This window comes from Pseudorca crassidens, chromosome 21, assembly GCF_039906515.1.
Source record: "Pseudorca crassidens isolate mPseCra1 chromosome 21, mPseCra1.hap1, whole genome shotgun sequence".
NCBI classification, from domain to species: Eukaryota; Metazoa; Chordata; class Mammalia; order Artiodactyla; family Delphinidae; genus Pseudorca; species Pseudorca crassidens.
In genome coordinates, this window is record NC_090316.1 from 25,694,504 (window position 1) to 25,712,524 (window position 18,021).

Sequence of the window (18,021 nt, forward strand, 5' to 3'; positions counted from 1 at the left end):
AGAGAAAGATAGGCAACAAAATGACAACAGACTAAGAGTTTTAATAGAAAGGGTACAGAAACAGGCTTTTCCCACGTCTTCTCTTTTTCCTCTCTGCTACTTCTATAACTCAATCCCACAGCAGTCTCAGAGAATACTGAATATAGAGATTAATATTTTTAATATTTTAAAAATAAGAACTTGTGGACCTGAAGTTAAGTTCAACTCACAGCAGATTAGGAGAGGGTGTGGAGAAAGGGAACCCTCCTACACTATTGGTGGGAATGTAAATTGGCGCAGTCACTATGGAAAACAATATGGAAGATCCTCAAAGGACTAAAAACAGAACTACCATATGATCCAGCAATTCCATTCCTGGGCATATATCCAGAAAAGACCAAAATTCTAACTTAAAAAGATGCATGCACCCCAATGTTCACAGCAGCACTATTTACAATAGTCAAGACATGGAAACAACCCAAGTGTCCATCAACAGGCGATTGGTTTAAGAAGATGTGGTGTGGGAATGTGGAATATTGCTCAGCCATAAAAAAGAATGAAATATTACCATTTGCTGCAACATGGATGGACCTAGAGAATATCATACTAAGTAAGTCAGGCAAAGAAAGACAAATATTATATGATACCTCTTACATGTGGAATCTAAAAAATAATACAAATGAATCTATATACAAAACAGAAACAGACTCACAGACATAGAAAACAAACTTATGGTTACCAAAGGAGAAGCAGGGGGGGCATAAATTGGGAGTATCAGATACAAACTACTATACATAAAATCGATAATCAATAATGACTTCCTGTATAACACAGGGAACTATATTCAATATCATGTATTAACCTATAATGGAAAATAATCTGAAATATATATATAAACATATATGTAACTGAATCATTTTGCTGTACACCTGAAACTAATGCAAACTGCAAATCAACTATACTTAAATTCAAAAACCAGCACAGCAGATTAAACGTCTCACCAAAACTCCAGTAGCTTCATGATTCAGTTTTAAGAATAACTTTTAATGAGTATGAAAAATGATTGGGACATAAAACAAATACAATTTCTCTAACCAAAGAAAAAAATGATAGGTTTTTAAAAACACTGAAAACCACCTCTTCGGATAGGAAGAGAGTCAAAGTTGATTCCTAAAATCTCTTGTTTCTTCATGCTAGCTGGCAAAATACCTGGAGGAAATCAGCCTACTTTATAAATGCTATTGAATAAAACAGCTGAAATAAGTAAACTGCTGTTCTAATCTCCCGGTTGGCACCCACACCAAATTGTTTTCTTTCTTATGCCTGTTCCAACTTAAACCTACTTGATGAAACTCATATGTCTGCAGCAGCAAGTTTCAGCAGTGGATTTTATAGCATACACATGATTCTCAGTCTAGTTTTAAAGTCCAATTCCATCAAACTCAAGGTAAATCACGATACTTTACTTTGAAGTTAGGAAGCCCCTCAAAACAGAGGGATGAGTAATTTCAAAGCAAACAGAAATATTTCACAGAATTTCATTTTTCCCATTCTCTGAATGCCTTCTCGTTAGACGAAGACATTTTCCAGTCCATTAGAGCCAGACTGAACAATAAAAGCATATACCTAAAAACTTAAATCTGTCACCACTGGGATTACGCCACTGATTTACCCTCCTCCCCGCAAACACATTTATTTCCTTTACTCAAAGACAGGATCATCATTAAGCTTACCCCCAAATTTCTATCAGGATTTTTTCAAGGAAAGAAAAGCCAACATCACGACTTCCCAGTTGCCACTGAAAGAAAAATCAAGTGGAAAGGCAGAGATAAAGAATGGAATGCAGAAAATACACATGTAGGACAGAATATGATTTCAGATTCTCAATACAAACCACAAGCCATACCCATCACATTTTCCAGGGGCTGTTTCTTCCTTCCACCTTTCCTTTTTTCTCCATCAAGTCCTCTACTCCTGCATCATTCACCCCAAGCTTGTAACCTTGGAGTTACAAGCCAATGCCCTCTGGCTTTTTCTGAATCCAGTCAGTCACCACAGCCAGTTGACAGCTCCTGGGACATACCTTTCATCATCCTCACACTGTGCCTTGCAAAATGCAGACACATGATAAATATTTGCTGAATTAAGTTCAATAAGTAGATATTTTCAGGTATTCTGCTTTAAAAATCATTATGAAAAACAGGCTTTCTTTTGTCTGGGTCCTGATTTGAACCAATGAACTGTAAAAAAAAATGTTAATGCAACCACCAAAGAAATTTAAAGACAAACTGGATAGTTGAGACTAGGAACAACCGGTAACATTTTTAAGTGTGATAATGGCATTGTGATTATACTGAAAATCCATCATTTAGAGATATATACATAAGTATTTACATGGAGGTTATATGTCTGGGATTTTCTTCAAAATAATCCAAAGTGGAGATGTAGGAGGAGGTGGGGATACAGATGAGACAAGACAAGAAATGTACTGATAAGCATTGAAGATGCCTAAATAGGAATTCATTATATGGTTCCCTCTATTTCTGCATATGATCAACATTTTTCACATTAATAAAATGGGCTTTTTTCTTATTCAAGCGCCATAAGAGTACAGAGATTGTAGCCAGACTTTCTGAGTTCAAATTCTGGCTCTGCTACATAGCATCTGGGTGACCTTGGGCAAGTCACTTAATCACTCTGTGCTTCAGTTTCCTCATCTTGTGTCAACAACAGCACCTACCTCAAAGCTTTGTTGAGAAGATGAAATGAGTAATGCTATATGTAATGTCTGGCATATTACAAATACTTTATATATTTGCTATTACTGTTACCATCACTATCACTGCTACTATGACGACTTTTTGTATTATTATTACCTATCGAGCCAACTAAGCTCGATGCTGAAAATAGAGGGGAATGTAAAGCACATTCTTTATCTCTTGAGGGTTTTCTGGTCCAGCTGGGGATTCGTGACACATAAGGAAAAGAAGGAGAGAGAACTTTGGAATAAACACATTCTATGTACTAAGCACTAAGCTAAGTCCTGTGAATTATCTCACCAAACCCTGCAGGACCCGTTCCATCTCCTCCATGAAAAATTAGCTCAAGATCTTCAAAACATCAGCAGGTGGCAAAGAATGTCTCAGCTACATCAGACAGATATCCACCACTGACCTCCCGACACAGGGGAGCGAGCCTGGACTCTCGGTTCTAAGCTGGCCCCTTTTTAGCAAGTGTCTTCAATGGGCAGCCTCCTTGGTCTCTAAGAGCCAAGGATTATCCACCATGTTTCTCCACCGTCCCCAACTCAAGGCCATGTGGGAGGGAGGGGAGATGGAGGACACTCCGCTCGCGCAGGCCAGGAAGAAAGCCAACTCGGGGCTCCACACTTGGTCCAGGGTAGGAACACAGACTGGCTGCACTGACCTATCCCTGTCCAGGAACCCAGGGAGCTTGCATAAGCTTTAACCCTTCACCACCCAGCAGTCTACTCTTCCACATGTTCCCAGTGAAGCCAGAAACCCCAGGGGAGCTGGGGTCAAACGCATGATGTCTTTGTTTCTCCTACGGTGCCTGGTATCCATGTATCACATGATAAGCACAAAATGCTCCGTCAGTTAACATACTGTTGTTTTCATGAAATGTACATTTTTCTCTTTGCTTCCTTCTGGAGTTCATCCCACAAGTCAAATAAATAGAGCTTTTGTTAACCAGTTTGTCAAGAAGTAAGGATTTTTTGTTTTTTGGGTTGTCTTTTTTTTTTTTTAAACGATCACACAATAATATTTTTGTGGTTGTTTATCTGAGAGCTGTGCAAGTTTACTGAGATGGCTGGCTGCTCCGTTTAACTCTCTCTAGCATGCTTTTTCATATCAGAGGTAACTGACATTTATCTAAGGAAATTACCCAAGGCCCGTGGCGTAGGAAAATAAAATTGGCTTAAAGGAAAGTAGAATGTAGGTGAGAAATAATTTATATTAAAACGTGGGGAATATTGGGAGGTGGTGAGAATATTTTATTAGCTTTATGACCCAGAAAAAAAAAGTAAAGCTTAATAGGGAGGTATCCCTGCTTAAATTCTCCCATTCTGGCCAGTCTGAATTTATTACAGGATTATTTTAATCCCAAATAATTTTCAACTAGGTGACAGTTTATGGGATGAAGCTCAATGAAACTGTAACTTAAAACCGTCAAATTATTTGAACGCTTGCTGTCTCCTCACAGCTAAAACCCACTTCTCCTGGAAAGCGTGGCAGCCGGGTTTACAAAATACGGGGTTATACACGTCTGCGTATCTGGGGAAAAGATGGAGGCCCGAGGCTGCATTTGAAGGACAAAGTTGTATTGTTGTTATACCGTTTTTAATGCACGGTGTACACCACCCTTTACAATATTTCAAATGTGCCGAAGAACAAAACCTTCATTTACAGTCTAGGGGTGCAGATGGAAAGAGCCCAGGAAAACTGTAGGAAAAGCCCTAATAATCACAGGAATTGAAGTTCTGCTCATCAGGCAAGTTTTCAGCCCTGCTGAAACCGTCCACCAGATGGACTCGGGAGCATAAGATGATACCTGTGGGCACTGGGTTGGGAACTATGACCATGTGCTTTGCTGTAGCCTCTTGCGGGCCGAACATCTGACAACATGATTAGGCAGGAAAAAGGAATAGCAGAGGCTGGTGGGAAGGAAAGCCTTTCATTGCACAGTTTGCCTTTGACGATCTCCTTCTGGACAGCTGTGGCTTTCTGATGGTCATTTTAACAAGAAAGGGGACCCCTATTAGATTATCGTAATTAAATTTCCAGGGGAACCACAGTGCGCTGGGCAGAGGCAGGGGAGTGTGTGGGAAGAAGGATGCCCCGGGGAGGCCCTGTGGAGGCTGGCACAACTGGGCAGAAGCCTCAGCACTGCCCCCTCTACCTATCTGACATCAGGTAAGACATGTACCCTCTCTGAATTTCAGCCTCTTGTAAAATGGAGATAAGAAGAAACTCATTGAGTTTCTGTGGAGATTAAATATGTTAATGGATACACACGGGCCACTTCAGCATCTACCATATAGCCAGGGTCCAGTAAAAAACAGCTTTTCTCAAGGTCACGCTTAAACAGCAAAGGGGCCTGCCGTCTCTGGAAGGGCACAGGAGTCCCGTCCAGGCTCACAGTGATGGGTTGACCCTGCCGGGCCATTTCACTGCCAGCACGCAGGTGTGTGGGGTGCAGGTGACAGACACTCCAGGCCAGAGCCTGAAAGGCTGACAGGACCCGGAAGGAAGGGGGTGTGAGGAGAGCAACGCAGAAGCCGGGGTGCCCCTGGGCACTGGTCTTGGCTCTGGGACACCCTGGTTGTGAGACTTGACACAAATCCCATCACCTTTCCCTGCTTCAGTGCCCGCTGAGTGAAGGGCCACCGCGGAACGCACACGGAGTCGTAGGCTCCAATTTCTTAACCTCCAACTCTGAGACCCAGGCCCCCCACTACTCACTAACAGAACCCTGAGGCTAGAGTTGGGGTCCAGCTTGACAGGGACAGGACAGGGGTGCTGGGGGCAGGCTGCCTGAGAGAGCTGGGCCCTCCCTTCCCACCAGGCAGGGCCTCCGACGGGGCGGCACTGCCAGCCTCACCCTGGTGACCCGCCTGCCTACCAGCCTCCCCGAGAGGCCCCTGGCCGACACCTGTGACATCAAAGCAGAGAACACAGAAATGCGTGAAGCTGCGACCCCTGACCTTTAAAGCCAGGGTCTGGATCACTCTCACTTCTCTTCAGAGTCACAGCTGAAAATACCCAGAAAGTAGTGGGGAGAGAATTACAATCTTCTAAACAGATGAGCAGTCCTCGACGCTCTGGCATGAATAACACCGGTGTCATGCTTTCACTTGTGCTTTATATAAATGCTCTCCTACCTGCTAGCACAGGTTCCCACCTATTCAGAGAGGAAAATGAGGCCATTATCCGCATTCCGTGAAGTACCATATGGTTACACGACGGCACCCAGCCAAGGCAGCGTTCTAGCCAAGCCTCTGTGTACAATTCAAAAGCAAAATAACGTCGTTACGCTATATTGGATTAGCGTATTGGATTGGCATCAGGGAAGGAGGGCCGGGGTAACAGAACTCCGAGAGAAAAAACGCTTCGGCTTGTTTTCACGTCTAGTTTCAAGGTTACTTTGAACATCTCAAAACCCACAATTGGATTCAGGCAAATTTCACTCGTCCAACAGCCTGGTATTCAGTCAGCCTACTTGGAGACCAAGTATGAAAAATTCAGTCCTTTGCAGGATACAAGATACAATATAAACTAATAATAAATTGTTATGTATAAATAAGCAGACAGACCAAAAAAAAAATACATAAAACAGGCTAAGTGGCTACATTTGTATTTTTTTTTTTCCTTCATGTATTTTTTTAGTCCAAGAGAACAGGGACTGGTCTGAGTCCCACAGCTGTTAAATTCAGAGCAGAAATGAGAACGCTAATCCACCCAGAGCTCTTGACACCACAACCCGGCTAATCATCTGACAAAGGCTTATGTCCACCAGCCCAGCGAGCTACCAGGACTGCTCAGGTATCCTGAAGCCTTCCACAGAGGGCGGAAAGGGTGCTAAGTAATGGACCTCCTTATGGGTAAGACCGTCATGATGAGGACAAACAGTGAAAAAAAAAAAAAAAGAGAAACAGAAAGTGAGAGGCATAAGCACAAGCAGGTTATCGTGGACACAGACCATTTTATTATTGAAATGAAAATAATCTGGAGTTTTCTTCACTGTGCGACTAGAACACACCTCAAGAACAGAATAATGCAGGAGCTATGCAAAATCATTTTATAACCACTAATATCGATGAGGGTTTTACTTTAATTCTGAAACTGATCACGCCATAAGTCGTATTCCCTAAGCCCTCCCAAACTCAATTGTGTTATAAAAGTATTTTCTAGAACATTCGCTCATCCTCTTTAAGAGCATCACTCTGCTTTCTCTCCCAGGAGCCGTTCGCAGGGGAAAATCTGCAGCCCTAAAGCTAGCAAGTCAAATGGAGGAAGAAATGTATCTTCCCGCTGGTGATTTACTCTGGCAGTATTTTTCAGGCTTCCTCAACCATGCCTCCTTTTGGTAAACATAAAAATTACTTGCTTTCCTTTAGTTTTACTTTAAGTTTCAAAATTAAATATATCAATGAAAAATAGCCATGAGAAATATCAGAGGGATAATGTTTTCAAAGAAAAATACTTACAGTAACCTTGAAATATAAGTCTTTTTCTTCATCACGTACTATTTTTAAAGAATACTGAGGATGTGTGCTCGCCAAAAGGATGAGTCATTTCTTCATCAGGTGTACTGCTGCTTCTTTTCATTGTCAGAAGCAAAGGGAAAAAAAACAGGCTAGCTGACGAAATGTGAATGAAAGAAATAAGGTAATGCCAGGAAGAGCATGTTTGCTTGTTTTTAAAATGCAAATAAGGAGATCACCACAGTCATCTGAAAAGTATGTCTGACTCCTGAATCAAATCCCTTCTCCAAAACTCCTCTTGGAGTTCTCTTTTCAGGAACATCAGGGAGAAAAAATCTCTCCCCAATAAGCTCACAAATGCAACTTTCCACCAGTGTCAAGAGTAGATTGCCTGGGGCTTCCCTGGTGGCGCAGCGGTTGAGAGTTCGCCTGCCGATGCAGGGGACACGGCTTCGTGCCCCGGTCCGGGAAGATCCCACATGCCGTGGAGCGGCTGGGCCCGTGAGCCATGGCCGCTGAGCCTGCGCGTCCGCGTCCGGAGCCTGTGCTCTGCAACGGGAGAGGCCACAACAGTGAGAGGCCCGCATACCGCAAAAAAACAAAAACAAACAAACAAAAATGACTGACAGGAAGCCTTGAGGGTGTTACCAAATTTAAAAAATAAAGAGGTGGTTCTAATGTTTTAAATTAGCTATAAATCTGTGAAGTATAATGTTGGTCTTTACTCCCTGAAGCATCAATTTCTGTGTATTCAGAGTTTCAATTTTTTTCTACCAGATACACAATGCTCCAGATGAAAACTGTTCATATGCGCAAAGAAGTTGGTCTTTTCCCTGGAGTTCCCAAAACAGGGGTATTGTGTCTTTTTACTCACAAACCTGGCAAGTATATTTCCCTGTGATAACCCATCAAAGGATGAACCCTGTAATCAGCATTCAAAGGTTTACCAAGCAAGGTACATCACTGGTGTTTAGCACACTCTTCTGGACACGATTAACGATCGAGTTAGTAAGGACTGAGGTCTTCTCTTAGATTACTGAGCAGTTTTGGAAGCCAATGTTTTCTAAGCCGGACCCAAAATAGCCAGAGTGTTTTCTTTGTTTTGACTCAGCTCACAGGCTTCCAAGGATGTCGACACCATTTCAAAGCTGTAGTGGTCGGTGGTCTCCTATGTTAAGAAGATAGTCGTCCTTTTTTTCTTCTGTCATGACTTCAGGCAGACAGCAAAAGTGATCTAGGGCTACACTGGAAATTCGATAGCTTCAACTGCAATTCAGACTTGTCTTAGAGTTGAACAAAGACATCATCTGGAATTCTTCTCCACTTCCTCTCCAAAGAAGTCTTGACGGCTGTAAAAACCCAGTTTTCAAGAGAATATCTTTCATGAAAACTTCTCTTTCTTTTCAATTAAGAGATTACCTAATTTAAGCCTTTCACAGCTTTATTGGATTCCTGGTAACATGTTCCAGTTTCATCCGATCTCGTGTGTTGGAGAAAAGTGAATTTTCCGGAGGGAAAATAAGTTCACCATTTTCTAAATAAGGTTTTCATGACTAAGGCTAAATGACATCATTACTCAGCTTTTAAAAGCTACACAATATGTGTTTTATTCTGTAAAACATACACTCGTGAATCCATACGTGACTAACGCCTCATGAAATTATTTATTGTCTTCCAAATTCACCCAGGAATTCTGAAGATTGTTCGGTCAGGCCTGCAAAGTGAAAAAGATGTTGAAGTTGAACACTGGAGGCTAAGACTGCCCAGGCATCCAATCATGGAAGCAAACTTTTTGATAATTTCGTGTAGCCTATTATGTATAAAAATATAAATACAACTTTTTCAACATTTTTATGCATATACAACTGGTTTAAATTTGACAATTTCCTCTGCCCTCCTAAAAAACAGGAACTTTGCAACACCTTTTTTTTTTTTAACATCCTTATTGGAGTATAATTGCTTTACAATGGTGTGTTAGTTTCTGTTGTATAACAAAGTGAATCAGCTATACGTATACATATATCCCCATATCTCCTCCCTCTTGCGTCTCCCTCCCTCCCACCCTCCCTATCCCACCCCTCTAGGTGGTCACAGAGCACCGAGCTGATCTCCCTGTGCTATGCGGCTGCTTCCCACTAGCCATCTATTTTGCATTTGGTAGTGTATATATGTCCATGCCACTCTCTCACTTCGTCCCAGCTTACCCTTCCCCCTCTCCGTGTCCTCAAGTCCATTCTCTACGGCTGCATCTTTATTCCTGTCCTGCCCCTAGGTTCTTCAGAACCACTTTTGTTTTTAGATTTCATATATATGTGTTAGCATACGGTATTTGTTTTCCTCTTTCTGACTTACTTCACTCTGTATGACAGACTCTAGGTCCATCCACCTCACTGCAAATAACTCAATTTCGTTTCTTTTTATGGCTGAGTAATATTCCATTGTATATATATGTCACATCTTCTTCATCCATTCATCTGTCGATGGACACTTAGGTTGCTTCCATGTCCTGGTTATTGTAAAGAGAGCTGCAATGAACATTGGGGTGCATGTGTCTTTTTGAATTATGGTTTTCTCTGGGTATATGCCCAGTAGTGGGATTGCTGGGTCATACGGTAATTCTATTTTCAGTTTTTTAAGGAACCTTCATACTGTTCTCCATAGTGACTGTATCAATTTACATTCCCACCAACAGTGCAAGAGGGTTCCCTTTTCTCCACACCCTCTCCAGCATTTATTGTTTGTAGATTTTTTGATGATGGCCATTCTGACTGGTGTGAGGTGATACCTCATTGTAGTTTTGATTTGCATTTCTCTAACGATTAGTGATGTTGAGCATTTTTTCATGTGTTTGTTGGCAATCTGTATATCTTCTTTGGAGAAATGTCTATTTAGGTCTTCTGCCCATTTTTGCATTGGGTTGTTTGTTTTTTTGATATTGAGCTGCTTGTATATTTTGGAGATTAATCCTTTGTCAGTTGCTTCGTTTGCAAATATTTTCCCCCATTCTGAGGGTTGTCTTTTCGTCTTGTTTATGGTTTCCTTTGCTGTGCAAAAGCTTTTAATTTATTTCAGGCTCTGAACTGTTGCTCCTGCTGGGTGACCCAACATGGCAACTTGCAGTGACCTGATTTGAAAGTTCCTGTGTTCACCTCCCCACACGTGGGTCACACGGCTGCACATTAACAATAAAGTCCATTATTTCCAATTATGATCTCATTTCACACCCTTTCCTCTCAAACTATGAGAAAAAGAACTCTTTTCCCCTTCCCTGAAAACAAAAATATTCGGTGATTGTGGTTTCCCCTCTTGCTGTTCAAAGAGCTGAAGAGACCAGTTTCTCTGTGGTTTTTCTCAATTATCCAATTTATTTATTTTCTTTTTAACTGAAATATAATTAACATGCCATCTAACCTATTTTGTAAAATCTATACCCCAAGTCTTATTTTCTAAAGCAGTGTTGTAACTCAAATTTAATACAGGCTGTTAACTGTAATCACCATTAGACTGATATATTTTGTAAATTTTGCTAAAATTATGCCTCTTTTGGATATAATTACATTTCTCCCACTTATGCCCTTCAGAATGGACGTATTAAAAGAGGTAGCACATAATAACTCCCCCCGCAAAGGGAGACCCTTTAAATAGAATATTTTATTCAACTTTTCTCTTCATTAAATTTTTACACTCAAAGTAACATCACTTCTCACTGAAGAAAATCTGAAAAATTTTTGGAGGGAGAAAAATAAAATCACCCATAATCTTATTACCCAAATACAACCACTATTAATATTCACAATATTAATATTTAGTGTTTTTTTAATACAACAAATGGAATTTGCAGACTCACCATAGAACCTACCTTATGCGTTAAAAACCCAGGCTCCTGGCTGTCTCACTAGCGATTCTGACTCAGGAGATCTGGGGTAAGCCATATAGTATTTATTCATTTATTAATTTATTTATTTATTGAAAGTTCCACAGGTTCTTCTGATGCACAGTCAACTTTGTGAATCACCAGTTTCAAGCACAGATTCTGGATACCACAGACCTGGGTCCAGACCTGGTCCTATCACTTAATATGGTTGAACAAGGTTATCCAACCTCTATGAGCTCAGTTTATTCATCCACAAAATGGGCACACCGAGACTCATTTATAAAAATTAAGCAAGGGGCTTCCCTGGTGGCGCAGTGGTTGAGAGTCTGCCTGCCGATGCAGGGGACACGGGTTCGTGCCCTGGTCCGGGAAGATCCCACATGCCGCGGAGCGGCTGGGCCCGTGAGCCACGGCCGCTGAGCCTGCTCTCCGCAACGGGAGAGGCCACAACAGTGAGAGGCCCGTGTACCGAAAAAAAAAAAAAAAATTAAGTGAGAGGGGCTTCCCTGGCGGTCCAGTGGGGTGCAGGTTCGATCCGTGGTCAGGGAGCTAAGATCCCACATGGCTCGTGGCCAAAAAGCCAAAACGTAAAACAGAAGCAATACTGTAACAAATTCAGCAAAGACTTTAAAAATGGTAAAAAAAAAAAAAAAAAAAAAATTAAGTGAAAAAACGTACTTGGCACAGTGCCCAAAATATAGTAATTATTCAGTACATTGTAATCATTTCACATAAAATATTTTACATAAAATAATTACCATGTACCAAGAATAATGATAAGTTATTCTTTCCCATTTTTCTCTATGCACCTGGTGTGAGATTTTCTTCTGATCTGGATTGCTATGAAATACTACATATGCTTTCAAGTGACATTATAGATCATAAGCATTTTTCCACGTTGCTTCCTATGCTTTATAGACATTTTAATGGCTGTATAGCATTCCATCTAGTATATAAAACCATATTTACCTAATTATTTTCTACGCATGCTTTTTAGGTTACTTGCAGTCTTTCTTAACAACTGTGTAATGAGTAGCTTCCTATATATAGCGCTCTGTAATTGTGGATTACTATCCTAGCTATAGTCCTAAAGCTAGAATTACTACATGAAAGTATGTGAGTATTTAGATGGCTTTTTGATACATATTGCCAAGATGCTTTCCAAAAAATTTTTTTTTCAATTTACAATACCACTGGCAATGTATTAAGATATCAGATTTGGGACTTCCCTGGTGGTGCAGTGGTTAAGACTCCACGCTCCCAATGCAGGGGGCCAGGGTTCGATCCCTGGTCAGGGAACTAGATCCCACATGCATGCCACAACTAAGAGTTCGCATGCCACAACTAAAGAGCTGGCAAGCCGCAACTAAGGAGCACGCCTTGTAAGATACCAGATTTATCACAACATTACCAGCACTGAGTAGTTTTCCTTCCCCCCCATGTTAGAATGTGTAAAATGGTAAACTGTGGCACGTTAATTGTTTTTTGGGGGGTTTTTTTGTTTGTTTGTTTTTTTTGCAGTACTCGGGCCTCTAGAATATAAATGCCAGTTATTTTAAAATAGGTGAGCATATAAATGGTAATCATTTTCAACTTCTGTGACTTGAGAAGGCAATACCTTAACTGAAATGCCTGGATAATCGTTTTGGCATGAGGACAAAGTCGACACAATGACCTACCTACTTGGAAAATTAAACATGTTGGCAATATTACAAAGGACTACATTCACTCATTCAAGTCCACATGCTTAAGTCCTCAGAAGTTCTGAGTACACAGGGTCAGGGCTCAGAGAAAATTACTCACATTCCCTCTCTTTGCACAGTTGTACATATTCTAAATCCCTCTCCTTGAAAGTAAAAGCATTTGCTGAATAGATTATACTCTTGACCCTCAGACTGGCCAGTCCAGATTTACATTCTTACAATCCATCTTACAAACAGTCATTGAAACGATGTGAACTCACCAATTCACATGCCCTTCAGAAATAACTTACATTCTGTTAGGATTTAACCGATCCTTCCCTCTCCTACTAATGAAGTTCCAGAATTTTTAACAGGAGAGGAGGAGAGAAAAAAAAAATTTTAAGTAATACTTATTTCAGCACAGCACTTTATTTTTTTTTAAACAAATCTAAGGTCACTTAAATATTCAGGCACATTAAGAGGTATTATGCACAATAAGACTTTACCAAGTAATCATCAGTTTGAGTACATATAAATTTGAAACCCCATTTAGTCAAATTACATGTAAATTTGCTGACTAAATTTGCTTTTACATTTTCACTACAAATATAGCTACATCCTGCTGGATTTGATGGAATCCAGGCTTCTTACTTTTGGTCACGTTATAAGGAGTAGTCACGTACTTGAGAACAAAAGAAACTGATACTATTTTAAGAAAACATACTACATTGTAAATCAGCTATACTTCAATTAAAAACAAAGAAAAGAAAAGAAACTTTGGAGTTTTCTGAGCCTTGTTTCTTCCATAGTGCCAGAGAGATATATAAAGTGTTTTGTTGTTGTTTTTTATTTGTTCATTTTTTGGTCTTTTTTTTTTTTTGGCTGCATCACATGGCTTGCAGGATCTTAGTTCTCCGACCGGGGATTGAACCTGGGCCCTGGCAGTGAAAGTGCAGAGTCCTAACCACTGGACCGCCAGGGAATTCCCATAAAGTGTTCATTTTTAAAAGAAGAAAGAGGAGGGAAAAAAATTCATCAAATTAAACCTTTTTCCTACAGTAATTAGTCACATGTTGCTGAGTTATTGCCATCAGCAATTTCCATCTGATTCTGTCTTCACGGACTTCCTCAAACTGAAGATGTGCCCCTGTTACAAGAAGCTTCTATTCTCTTTCTTGTCTTTATTTATTCCTTGATTTGGTATAAGTAGTTTCAAACATAAATGAATCTCCTCCACATGGAAGAGATGGAAGATTTAACACAAGGGGAGAGTGACAATTTCCAAAACTGTCACCCAAAGGGACAGTCTGGTGCTTGTACTATCTGAAAACTTCTTTCTAGAATTGCCTGAGAATGCTGCTTGCTTTGTGAGCCAGTTTAACTCAGCAGCAATGCCAACATCCCTCACCTTTCTGCTTTTGATCCGGGATCTAAGACTCTTGCATAGTATAAACTGACAGACAAAAATAAAACAAAACAAAAAATCCAGTTTCCAAATGACATTGATGTAGCCTCCACCCTTGCAGGACATTTGGTCCTGTCCAAAACTTTCATGAGCATATTTGGTCCATGACAAATGGCTTTGGACAGGACCAAATATTAAGGACCTTTGGGCATGGACCAAATGTCTTATGGACGTTTTGGACAGGACCAAGTGCTAACTGAGTGCCGCTGCCCATGCACCCTCCCTGTCCTTTGAGACCTGGTCAAGCAGAAGCATCCTCCACAGCCTCTAGCCCAACACTGTCCAAAGGGGGTTTCTAGGTCAGGAAGTGGATGTTTTACTAACTTAGGTCTACGCTGGCTCCTTCCTGGAACTGCAGGTTAGCAGCTGTGGTTGTCTCTCTCTCTGCTTCACTCCTTAGGATCAGTGGTAGACAATTTGGGGTTCACTTATCTATAGAATAACCAGGTTGCAAACTATTGCTCTAGTTACAAGGTCAAAAGCAAAGCACCAAACTTTAACTCATTTGTAAAAATGGTACGCTACTTCGGTTCAACGTAAATTATTTGTAAAAAGCTGATACTGTAGGGCCTTCCATGTGAAATATAAAAGTTTCAAACAAGAGCAAACATATCAGTTATTATAATACACTTAGTGGTTCAATATTCCTAAAAAGACAAATACTCTTCATTTTGGGTTAAAATGCAAACTCTATATCCTGTTTATAAAACACACACTGAAACAAAAAGATACAAAAGATTAAAAAGAAAAAGGTGGCAGTGATATAACAGGCAAAAAGCAGAGACGGCAATATTAATTTTGGAAAAAGATTCCAAGGTAAAAGGGATGAGAGAGGATTCTGTGTTTAGTGTGTACTTATATGTTATATAAATGTACATACATTTATATGAATATGTATAATTTATACAGATATACAACTATGTATACTTATATGTATATAAAAGGCAAAAATCAATAGTAAAGATATGTGTTGGATATCAAAATATCAAAATACATAAAGTTAAAGCTATTGTAATACAGTGAAAGAAATCACATAATTTTGGAAAGATGACATTAGCACACTTATCACAGTCTGACAAATAAACCATACCAAAAAATGAGAACATAGAAGAGTTAAACAATATAATATAAATTTAATAACAGAAGTTATTTTTTTTAATTCCTTGTTTCAAGTTTCTATGAAAAATAGATCTTGTTCTATATTAGGTAACAAAATGTCAGTAAACTTGAAAAAAATACATGTTACAGAGTTGACACTCTGACAACTGCAAAATAGCGTAAGAAATCAATGACAACTTTTTAAAAAAATTCACAATTTCTACGGGGAAAAGGAGAGACAGAAACTTCTCCAAAATAGTTACTAGGCCAAAGAGAAATCGAAATACTAATTATAGACTGCTGAGATGATCACAGCAATGAGAATATTATATACTAAACTTATGGGATATAGCCAAAGCTGTATTCAACAGCAATTTTATAGCCTTCATGACTTTATATTTTAACAATCATACGTGGACTGTGTAAATCATATTATCCAATACTTCATCCCCAAAATCTATATCTTTGCTAATTTTCTTAAAAAAAGAAAAACTTCTTCTAGCATCATAACCAAAAGTAATTGAAATACACTTTATCACACCAAATTAATTTTTTTTAAGTTAGGACAATTCAAGAGTTACATTAACACTCTTAATGTAACTTTTAATGCAGAAAATAAAAATACCTGGCTAGGAAAATAGGAACACCTTACTAAGATCAGCAAAGACTTTAAATTAGATTCAGTAAAATAGAGCTGATAATTTGCTTACTCATAGAATGTAAAAACATAAATGACATTTAATCCTGAAACCTCAAAAAAGAAGAAAAATTAAACAGTGAAGAACAATGTGATGAATTTGCCTTATAGCACCATATCCCATTTTCTCATTAAAACAATTTTCTCAGTACACTTTACACTGCCCCTTTATTTTTATAAAAAGGAATACTTCAGTTGGTAGCAAAAATTGTATCAATTACTTTCTAAGGCTCCTGTTTGGCAACATTTGAATAAACATCTGGCACAGCCACTATCCTGCAACCAGCTGCTGATCCTGCATTTTAAATATCAAGACCACAGTATTGTCTTTAACACTCTGCTTCATTTGTTTGGTAACATAAAGCTGTGTGTTTTAAGCAAGCTCCACAAATCATAATATAAATCAGTCTACTGTGTTTAACCTTCAGAAGAAATTACAGTACAAGAAGAAAACATTATCAGTGATCGTGATCAAAGTCAAAATCTTCGTCCAGCAGAAATGACAAGCAGTTTTAAAAGGGCTAACAGCTCCGACTCTGGAGTCAGATGGCTGGACTGAAATATGAGATCTCTTGCTCATGTAAGGTTACTCTCTGAACCTCAGTGTCCTCTTCTGTAGAATGTTAGCATGACCTCTGTAAGGATTAAATGAGACAATATACTAAAGTGCTTAGAACAATTCCTGACCTACAGTGAACATTAATAAAAGTTCATTCTTCTTTTTCCTCCTCTCCCTACCCCACTCACCCCTTCCCCCAACTCTGAAATAGAGTCAGTAAACATTTAATAAAATGAAGGAGCAAATGGCATAAAGACTGCCCTCTAGAATGTTCCTTCTTTAGTATAAGAGGAAATGTTAAAAATACAGGGAAGAGTAGAAGAAAGATGCTAGAGTAACCACCGTCATCGCGCGTTCAGAGATGTGGTTTCTAAAGTACTGATTTAATTTTTCTACATTAGGGCTTCAGTCTACTAACTTAAAGCCTTTTTTTTTTTTTTTTACAAATTAATAACCAGACTCTGATGAAAGGAGAGTGATCAACCTAGACCAATTATGCTGGTTAGAAAGTCTCCCATAACAACAACAACAAAAAGAAGCATTCATGTCCCCTGCGATTCTGTATTAACTGCAAAGTCAGCAGGCTTTCCAAGTCTTCCCAAGCTGATATTATCAAGACCCAAACAGAATGAACCAAGGGGGGAAGGACAAGCCATAAGAACCTAGAGGGAAAGAGGTGGTCTTGGAAGAAGACGGTTTGAGGATCTGGGCAAATGGTGACAACAGAATGAGACTATGGCACATGCATGACTATAATCAATGAAAAAAAGAGTTGGAATTTCTTTCCAGAAGGATGGCAGTGTTCACTGAACCGTGTCATCCTTTCCTCTCCTCTGGAGGAGTCCAGAAGTGTCTGGTTTTTGGCCAGAAGCAGAGATAAAGAAGCTAACGTGAACTGTCCAGACTGGACAGATCTTTCCACACGGCAGGGAGAAAACCCCTCTCCTGCAGGACCACAGATCAGATCCTGTAACGCTCCTCCTAGCCTTGTTAGGATGGGCAGAAAAAATGCAGAGAGCTCAGCCCCGACCCCCAGCGCTGTCTGACAGGTACATCAAACTGCCGAGAAGAGGACCTGATTCCTGGCAAGACTCTTTCCAACTTGAAATCGTCCTGCACCTCACATAAAGCAGGCACCCTTTATTTCTCTTCTTCTGTATCCAGTTGCCATTTTTCACGTGCAGTCATGGACTTGTATCCTCCCACCCTCCTGTCGTTTCCCCTTCCGTTTCCCACAAGGTCCATCTCAACTCGCCGAGGCACAGCCTCCCGGCTCAACCCACCCACAGGGGCCCCGGCCAGACAAGCAGAAGTATTAAGTCATTGAGCTGGAGGGTTGGTGGGTCTGTGACCGTGTGGATAAAGCACAACTGCCGCCTTGAGAAGGTGTCACTTTAAGTCATTTAAGACTTCAAAGAGACCACTTCCCTGGTGGTCCAGTA

At 40.0% G+C, this 18,021-nt stretch overlaps 1 protein-coding gene across 2 annotated transcripts in view; it reads right to left on the reverse strand.

The window, feature by feature from the left end:
• STOX2 (storkhead box 2) overlaps positions 1–18,021 on the reverse strand; it is a 209,530-nt gene that overhangs the window by 183,264 nt on the left and 8,245 nt on the right. The window contains exon 1 of one of the 2 annotated variants that reach the window (XM_067721775.1): positions 1,886–2,309. The exons of the other annotated variant lie outside the window; for it this stretch is intronic. Within the exon in view, the coding sequence (XP_067577876.1) occupies positions 1,886–1,889 (4 nt within the window). The 5' untranslated portion in view covers positions 1,890–2,309. Of the gene's footprint in view, positions 1–1,885; positions 2,310–18,021 lie in introns of those variants that run through there. 2 annotated transcript variants of the gene reach the window in all.